General features: G+C 40.7%; 1 protein-coding gene across 1 annotated transcript; it reads left to right on the forward strand.

Moving 5' to 3' along the window:
* Positions 1-429: 429 nt before the first annotated feature.
* Positions 430-7,867, forward strand: tmem201 (transmembrane protein 201). Its single transcript, XM_068751837.1, has 11 exons — positions 430-539; positions 939-1,059; positions 1,192-1,386; positions 1,474-1,653; positions 2,575-2,939; positions 3,050-3,250; positions 6,578-6,798; positions 6,913-6,975; positions 7,075-7,350; positions 7,509-7,634; positions 7,770-7,867. The coding sequence occupies exons 1-11, from the start codon at positions 430-432 to the stop codon at positions 7,865-7,867; spliced, it is 1,956 nt and encodes a 651-aa protein (XP_068607938.1).
* Positions 7,868-9,508: the final 1,641 nt, after the last annotated feature.

A 9,508-nucleotide genomic window follows, 5' to 3' on the forward strand; every position in this document is an offset into this window, starting at 1 on the left:
GTTATATAATTCATTTATACAATTGATAAAGATGAATAGTGGTTAATTGTCCTTATGTGTTTGAGTGAGAAGTTAAAATGATGATTGATCATTTGTTCTGTGTTTGACAGCTTTTATTTGGCAGGTAGGTGAATAACAACAGAAACAGTTACAGATCAAATAGTTTTAGTTTATATTATATTTTGCTATCTCATATTTATGAGATAGTAAGTCAAAATTATGAGTTTGTATTTCATAATTATGAATAAAGATTGGAATGCGTCCTAACTCCAACGTCACTTCCGTTTCCGGCACATGGGCGTAAACAAAAGGAGCACATTTACCCGCGTGCGGCTTTCTGGTCGTGTCATGACTTACATTCATAATATTAGCTAAATTTGCCTGTTTGTTTTGGGGTTTTTTGCGCATTTGCTGCTAGATTCTGTGGAAATGGAGATGTTCAACCAGCTCGTATCGGGGTATCCCGCTTTAATATACAGAGGAGTGGGAGCAACGGCGTTAGTCGCCGGTGGGGCGCTAATATACAAATGTGCTACCAGGTAACTCCATGTTTTTAGCTAAAGCTAGTTCGGCGTTCCGCATGTTGGCAAACTCTTTAATATTTCCATGTGGTGTTTCGGAATTATGACATTCATATGTGTCGTAATTCTTAAGTGCGGTTTATTTATTCAAAGTCATTTTATTTATTGACGCTAGTCCTGCTGTTAGCTAGCTAGCCGTGGTGCTAACTAACGCGATGCTAAATAGTTTCGTTATTGTGAATGAGTATTGTTGCTGTATGAATACACGTTTGTGTTTGTTTTGTCTGCTGTCTGCGCGCGTATCTAAATTGTTTAGTGCTCATATCCCATATCTAAATAACCCCAAAGTTTTGCCCAAGGACTTCAAATCTCAGTGTTTTCCTTTTGCGTCTTGTAAAGATTCCCTTTCATTCACAGAAGAAAGCCTTCCCATGCAAAGGTAAACTGCTGGTTCTGCAGTGAGAACACTGTGGTTCCTTATGGGAACAGAAACTGCTGGGACTGTCCCAACTGTGATCAGTACAATGGTTTTCAGGAGGTAAGCTTCCAAAAGTGCTTGAGTCTAGTTCTTCTCTCTTTTTTGCCGTTCAGTGAACTTGAGCTTGTTTTTTTTTTTTTAGTACTGTATGATATGTATGTTGTTCTTATGGTTGATCTGTCTTGTCTTCAGAATGGAGATTACAACAAACCTATCCCGGCTCAGTATATGGAGCATTTAAACCATGGAGTATCTGGTGGCCTTACTTTATCCGAGGCACCAAAGACACTGCAGTGGGTCAATTGTCAGATGCTGTTGTGCAGGAAATGCAATAACAACCAGACTGTAAAGATCAAACAGTTGGCCTCATTTATTGCGAGGGATGATGTATGTACCCAGTTCTCTTTCATTCTGCTAGCAAGCTATACTGTTTCCTTGACTGATGACCTTAAAGGCAGGTTTCTTTTTTTGCAGGACAATTTTGATAAAGAAATTGAAGCCTACAAACACCACGTGGAGCAGACCTATAAGTTATGCAGGCCGTGTCAGACCGCGGTGGAGTGCTACATAAAGTATCAAAACCGACAGCTTCGAATGGAGCTCCTAAACCATCAGCTTCGACGCAGCAGAGAATCCGACAAGGCCTTTGTAAAGGTCGGTGCAAATTAAACTGCAGCCATATAATAAGTGAAGTGTGTGAAGTTAAAACGTAATTATTTGACACGTAACACAGCTCGATACCGTTGTTTCTGTATAAAAAGCTTCTGCATTTCAGTCAAAGTGCAAATCAGATTATTAAATCCCAAATAAATAAATGCATTTGTCACACAATTCATGTTTTGGTGAAAAATGGACCATGTCGAGGAGTGGCCTGTAATATAAATTAAACTTCTGTCAGATTATTGCTGTCACTGTGGAACTAAAACTTATATTTAGTTCATTTGAAGTGCTCAGTTTGGGTGTCAACTTGCAGGCAGTTATGTACCGCATCCTTCCATTACTAATAAGGACTTTGAATATTTAAAATACTTATGACCAGGTTACATTGTTGTCTCCATCACTCTCTGCTGCTTTGTGAGTTGAAGGCCTTGGTAGAAACACACACACAGAGTTATGGTGGACTGGATGTACACACAATCCACACCTTGCAGCAAATGTTGCATCTTGTGTAGGTTTATTCAAAGGTGTGGTGATGTTTCAATATGAAACGTCCAGAAAACAGTTTCCTTATTTAAATTTAGTGGTTTAACTTTAATGCTTCTTCCTCTTTCCCTTCACTAGTGTGCTCACTCGACTGTCACTGCTCTAGTAACGGCAAATGACCTGTTATTGACCTTTTATTATTATAGTTTCATGGAATGCTAGAATGCGTTTGATTCGGATTTTCAGTCAGACCAGTGACTGGTTTAATTGGGTTTTGCTCCCATGATGCCATCTTTTGAACGAAGTGAAACTGTCTACTGTGCTTTGTTCCCTGCTGTTATCATATAAGAAATATCTTTTCATAGCTTATCAGTGTTCATGTTGTAAATATAATGGGATATACATTGAAAATGTTTTCTCTCTCTCTCACAGACCTCCAATTCTGTGCCCTCTTCCATGACTGTCATCCTCTTAAGGGCCCTTGCCTTTTTGATATGCGCTTTCCTACTTGCTACATCTTTCTTTATACTGCCAGACCGGCTCACTTCTCCCAGTGGCTCTCAGACAATAAGTGTTGGAGTGATTCCGTCAAATCCAAAACCGTCCAACAAATCTACCCTCAACAATGAAAGCGGTGGAGTCATGCATCTATGGCAGGGCCTGCTGGAGATGATCCCAGACGAGGTCTTTGCGCACAGCACGTTGGCGTGGCAACATGGAAGGGACAACCAGCTTGCTGTAGTCTCCGCGGGTCTGTTGACTTGTCTCACTGGTGTCTTCTTAGCCGGACGTGTGAGGTAACCACTCACCAGTTTTAGTTTTTTTTCACGTTTCCACGTGAAAAGCAATATTGGACGAGATTAATTCGAGCCAAATCAAACTGGACTCACCGTTGCTGAATTTTCAGGTTGAGGAGGATCGACGCTGTGGCCTCTGTCTTGTGGTTTGTCGTCCTTTGCCTCCACCTGGTTGAGCACTACGTGACGGACGCCCCGGACTGGATCGACACAGCCAAGCTCTGCACCATCTCCCTCTGTTGCCTCGTCAACTTTGCTGCTGCCGTGGCAACTCGAAAATCACTCGGTCCAAGAAGAGCCAGATATCGAAGGTCAGAGTGCGAGTAGTATTGTTGAAATTATTCCAACGTCAGACTTTCTGAACTTTCCAGAAGCATGTTATCAAAAAAGGAATTAAGTGACCATCACAAATGTTTATTAACACTTTAATATTCAAGTACACAACGCGTGCACATTTTGCATCCAACTTTGCACCCGAGTGCTTCACTGTGTTTTGAAGGCACTAATGTGTTTATTAACACCTATTGTAGCTGCTTTTTATTTTAGAATTGTTTACTACAGCTCCATTAAATACAAATTTCTGACATCTCTGCACACCATACCATAATATGAGCATCACATCTGTTTCTCCTGCATTCCTTTTGTACAATATTAAATCAAAGCTTGACCCAGGATATTTTCTAAAGTGTGTTCATCACTCCTCTGAAGCAATTTTATATAAATAGCTACAGTCTGACTGAAAACAGAATTAGTGCTGAGGACAGCTGATCAATGGGAAGAGGAGGGATTTGTTTGATGTGCGGTTATGATTGGAGTGAAGTAAATGCCATTGCCCTTTTGTCTTGGCGGCCCATTATTGCATGAATTACGTTGCGCAAATCTTGATCGGTATATCTATTGGCTTTAGTGTTTCCTGTTGAGTGTTGGACTGATTCATGTTCGAGTGTCTGGGAAAAGCCGTCACCAGTTATCCGCTCAAGCATTTTGCTTTGCAGTTCTGTTGTTTTTCATTTCATGCCTCGGTTGTTCCCCCTCTGGCGTGAAACAATGTAAGACCTTCAGTCAAAGCCTGTAATCCCCGAAACACGCCTTTTACTTTATATAATGAAGTTGTATAATGATTTAGGAGTAATCCATAATCTAAACCCTTTCTCTCAATTTTTAAAATGCCTTATTATTGGCAAACCTGAAATAACCAATGATTATTTTTCTTTTTGTGCCATTTAAATGAAATATACTATTAAGGCTATTTTGTTTTAAACACATGGCCCTCATCTGTTCTTGTACCCTGTGTTACGATGTTGGGAACCATCTGTCCAAATTGCCTGAGGTGATTTGATCTGGCGGGCTAAACGTTCTATACTTCTGCTCTTGTTGTAAAGATCTGCATGTCGGGTGAGGATTTGTAAGGACATTGAATAAACACTAAATTTACGTGTAGTAATGATTATGAAAGTGGTGCATGGCCTATCGTAACATTTATTTCAGGTCATTATATGTGACTTTTACTTTTCTGTGTCTTCACCGTATCAGAGCTTGAACACATGAATCTTTTGAACTGTTCTAATCGCCTATTGAATATGAACCTTGGTTGATAAGGTTGAAAGTTAGTGCACTGCTGAGCACCAGAATCTGGGTCTTGAGGGGAGTTTTCCTCCTGGTACTTGTACTACTAATGGCACTACTCCCTCCTGCCATAGTAGCAGATCACACTCCACCAGTCACCCACTGTGTGTAATTGTTCCCATTGTTCTCGAGGTATCTAATCGTCTGTTTCACGACACTAAATCCTATTACTACCATTTTTAGCTCAAATATTCTTAAGTCCATCTGTCCTGCATTTTAATAGAGATGTTTGATGTGAAAACACATTTCCAGTGTTTTTAGATTTGAAATGTTGCTTTAACATTTACAGCTGAATAGTTGCTGTCCCGTCTGCCCCCCCCCCCTGGTCAACTGTAGTAATATTGCATTTTCTTTCATTGAAAGTCTGACATGAATGCATTTAACACACTGGATGTACTCATTATATGCTCTTTACATTGCATTACTTACTGCTAAAATGTTTGTTTTTATAGAATGTATTTATTGAAGGCGCATATTGTTTGCCGTTAATGTAAAATGATATTCCAAACTAGTGGCTTTGGAGTTTTTACAAGTAGTTTTACTGTATTTGGTGTGGACATTTTAAATTGCTTGTTGTGCTGTTCTGAAGGTTGTAAGTTGCTTGAAATCATGAATTTTAAATTAAAGATGACATTTGTAGGTTATGAGGAAAATATAAACTTTCTATTTTATTTATTTAATCGTATAATGATTCCATAGTGGTTCCAAATGTGGCTCTAAAACAATCCTGCAAACATAACGGCTACGCTATATAGTGCATTAAGGTTAATCAATAGTAACTGATAGTAAATGATAGAATTGCCAGCATCTTTACCTTTTGTGTGACAAACTGCATCATATAGTCTTTACAAAGGTTGTATTTAAAATAAAACTCTCCTCCAGGAGACCCTGTAGCCGAATTTACTGGAGAAAATTTGTTGAACAGATTTGAATTTTGCTTGATCTGTATTTGAACTATTAGTCTGGACCTTGCTGTGTATTTGATCACTTATCAATATTTAGTTTTTCTTGGTTTGCACATGTAAGCTGCATCTTGTACTGTATTTCCTGTAGCCTGTGTGGGTTTGGAAGAATTCCTGTCTCAACCCAATCCGTCGGTCGGGCTTCCTTTGTGTCGACCATTTAACCCATGTTAGCTTTATTATCGCTACAGAAATATGAACTTTGTCCAGTGTTTAATAGTGATAGCTGTGAAACCTCTTCTAGCTTAAAATGACATGTTATTCACTCGCTGTTACTAAGGAAGTCTAGTCTATAGTATCCAAATGTGATTGTTGAATATGTTACAGGTCACGTGTGTGTTTTTATTGTAAAATTCTGACACAGCCTCAAAAGTGCAGCTCTGTCCACGTGTCCTGCAGCTTGAAGGAGCGGACATTTATTGTTTTGGGTGTTCTGAATTGCATGCGTTTTGGTTTTTAATGCGAGGCTCCGGTTTGAAGACTTTTTGTAGGAATGCTTGTCGTACATGGAATGTAATAAACAACTCATGAAAGGAACCACCTGCTTGTTTGTTTTCAACATAAACACGCAATCTTGTTTTCTTGTGTGTTTGCTCTTCTGAGTTTTTATTTTGAAAGAGCCACTGAAAAAGGAAAGCTGCATAATGCTAGCAAGTTTCTAGCCGGGACTGTTTCTGCTGAAAGGTTGCTTTGATAGCTGCTGAACAGAAACGGCATGCGTCTGTGTTGCTGGTCTTTGTGCCTTGTGGGTCCTCACAGCTGTTGGGTTTTGTCCCGACAGTTGTGAGGACGGCCTTATCTGAGCTGCCATTATTAAATAGTTCCAATGGACAGTTTGCGCACTGGTTTAATTTCAAACACTATATATATAAATAAATAATGAAAGGTAACTATTTACCAGTTGTGGATCAGATGTCACACTGAAAACTTGCATATTAAACCAGAAATTGTTTTTTATGTCATTGTGCAGTAATTCTATGTAACGATTCTTCCACGATTTTGTTTCAGGCTCTGGACGTTCAGTCGTGTCACGTTGCTCTTGTGTTGCAGATACCTTTCAGGTAGTTCTGCGGCCCCGCCCCTCGGCAGCCAGCCCCCTTTGCTCTGTCCTGAAATGTCAGACTCATTCATCCCCACCCCGCCCCCCAACCTTTCCAAGTTCCTCAAACGCACACAAGGCGCTCATGAGCGCAATGCGTCCCCCTCCTCTCTGCCTGGTCGACTCAGCAGGGTCCTCTCTCTCGGCACCATCCCACCCCTCAGCAAAACAGGTAACATTAGTACAAATAGTTTCTTGTTACAAGTTACATTTTAATAGGGGTTGCAACTGTTCCATTAATCAATCAGTTGACCGGATTTATATATTGTATTTATCACTTGTCCAGGTTCTGGTTACCTGTTCAGTGGAAGCAGGCCTTCCTCAGAATACAAAGACTCTCCTCCTTCAGGTATTAAAACGTTCAGGTAGTGTCATGTCAATGCAGGCCTTTATTTTGTTCAACTCTTCATTTTACATTTTCCTGCTTTTTTTTGCCCCCCCCCCACAGACTATTTTTCACTGAAATCCACAAGCCGCCCTTCATCCCCAGGCCCCTCTCCACCCCCTTCAGTTGCAGGGTCGGTTGCATCCAGTTCAGGCTCTGCCAGACACCGGCGGCCCCTCATCAGCCCCGCCCGCCTCAACATCAGCGGCCGGAAACTCTGCCTGTTTTCACCGGAGCAAGAAGCCACGCCGCTCATGTCCCCACCCGTGTCTCCGTCACGCTGCCTCGTGGAGCAGAACTGCAGCATTTACACTGGCTGCTTTTCTCACAGCCAGAATGGTTAGTGCAGCGAGTCCGTTTTAGTTGACCCCTGTGCGATTATTGAAGCGGCCACTAGATGGCGAAGTTAAACGTTCTCAAAGGAGAAGAGATTTCACATTCCTTAGCATCGTAGTTTTGTTTATGGCTTCCTGAGCTGCCTGCCTCTCTTGTTGCAGATGTGAGTTCTCTGTTAAAGGACGGCTCTTTGATCGAGGAGGAAGAGAAGCGCGTCAGCTCTTCGGGGTCTTCCACGTGCTTGGTGGGCACCACCACGCAGGGGCTGGAGAGCAGCCCTCCGAAAGGTTAGGCCGTGCCTACTATCTGTCAGACGTATTGAAATGTGTGCTCCCGCGCTTTGAACCCTGTTTGTGCCATTATCAATGATGCACAGTGATGCCGACGAGGTCGTTTATTTGCCTTCTCTGTGACGTCTGCAGGTTTTGTGAGGCGTCTCATCTGGCCGGGTCTTTTATTAGCCAGCCTGACTGCCAACCTGTTGTTCGCTGGCCTCTATACGTACCACAGATGGGGTTGAACTGCTGGAGAGTCTGCTGCTATTCGCTTCGTGACGGAGTGAGTCGGCTTCAGTTTCGCCTGGAGGTGATTCTGCAACGCCAGAAATGATCTTCCAGACACCTGGCTCTGTGGGAACGCATGCCAGCTGACAGATATTCTGCAGCGCACTTCCCGTCTGATTGGAGTTTTGAAACAGTTGTGCGGTGACATATAAGTGATTCATGACTACTTGTTATAATTTGGCTTGAGTGATCTGGGCTAGTTGATGTTTTGCTTGTCAGTGTTCCACCTACACGGACGAACAGGTCTATGTCTGATCCATTTGAAAGTTATGCTTGACGACTTGAGAAAAACGTTCATGTAGCAGTTGATGCAAACGCGGCCTGGGAGCAGGATCACGTCGTTTCTGTTTGGAGCGATTGGAGGGAGTCATTTCTTATCCTGACTGAAGAGCCCGTTTCTCTACGGTTGCCAAATATCTGAAACCAGCAGAAAGTTATTGCTCTGCTGTATTCTTCAAACTTGTACAGATTTTAGATTTACTTTAGCGTCATGTTTTTTACTGCAGCCGTGGTTTCCATTGTCTTTGCTTGTATATTTTATTGGGGGGATGAGTGTATCAAACTCTTGTCAGATTGTTTTGTTATGCAAGTCAAATTGATTTCATTTGGGAATTTCTATCTTATGTAAGTGGCGCGTGCCGTAACCGTGCACTACAGGAAGCGTTGGTTCACCAACATTTACTTTTATGTCAATCTTATCGACTCATAAAAGGATTAACAGTACTCAAGTTTAAGTGCAATATGAAACTAATTCTCAAGACTCTTCATAAACCCTTCAATTGAATATCTGCATGTGAAGTTGATTTTGCACTCATTGTTTTTTTGTAGTTGAATGTGAGATTTATATTGTAGAGCACAGATGATTCCTAGTGTGCATGTTGTTACAACACGAGTATCAACGTTGGTGGCGGGGGGGTTTTATGTATAAGATGTGCTGGCAGTTTACAGTTTTCTTGTTTTGCTTCTCAAGTTAAGGTTTTATTTTGGGTTTTTGGATGTTTATTTTCACCTTAAATTGTTGTGCACGTTCAAAGTGCATATTCCAGTTTGTTTGAAGTTGATATTTTAAGCGGAAGTCATGAACAAATGTAAAGAAAAAAATAACTAAAATGCTGAAAGTGTTAAGATGAATTCGAACCGTCTGATTCTCTACAAAAATATAAAACGAAGGAATAATTTTTAAAACTAGTGTAGCACTTCGACATGCTGTGAATACATCTCTGCAGTTTTACTAAACACATCTGGGGTGTGTTAAATCATGAGTTTTTGGTTGAATGAGATAAACCCATGTACATTTTCAGTTTAAACACATTTTTTTGTATTTAAAATGTAAGTAAAAATACTTTATTTCTTTGGTCTGGTCATTTCAGATTGTTTGACAAGAAGCACTTTTTTTAATAAAGTGTTTTTTCTCTCCAGTTATTCTTTGAGTTATTAAATATCATTCAGCAGCTTCCTCTTTATTCATCTGATGATTCCACATTACGGTTTTGTTGTAAGTGTATGATAAGAAATTTCCCAACATCCACAAATTTGACCATCAATACATTTTAGTTATTTTTTTGTACATTCTCTTCAGTATGTAGGTCAAGTATCTG

The sequence above is a fragment of the Brachionichthys hirsutus genome, chromosome 2 (assembly GCF_040956055.1).
Source record: "Brachionichthys hirsutus isolate HB-005 chromosome 2, CSIRO-AGI_Bhir_v1, whole genome shotgun sequence".
Taxonomy (NCBI): domain Eukaryota; kingdom Metazoa; phylum Chordata; class Actinopteri; order Lophiiformes; family Brachionichthyidae; genus Brachionichthys; species Brachionichthys hirsutus.

Coding starts and splice junctions, on each gene's coding strand:
- tmem201 (XM_068751837.1), top strand. CDS start 430: ATGGAGATGTTCAACCAGCTCGTATCGGGGTATCCCGCTTTAATATAC. Junction 1,387..1,473: donor CATTTATTGCGAGGGATGAT/GTATGTACCCAG, acceptor CTTTTTTTGCAG/GACAATTTTGATAAAGAAAT. Junction 7,635..7,769: donor GGAGAGCAGCCCTCCGAAAG/GTTAGGCCGTGC, acceptor TGACGTCTGCAG/GTTTTGTGAGGCGTCTCATC.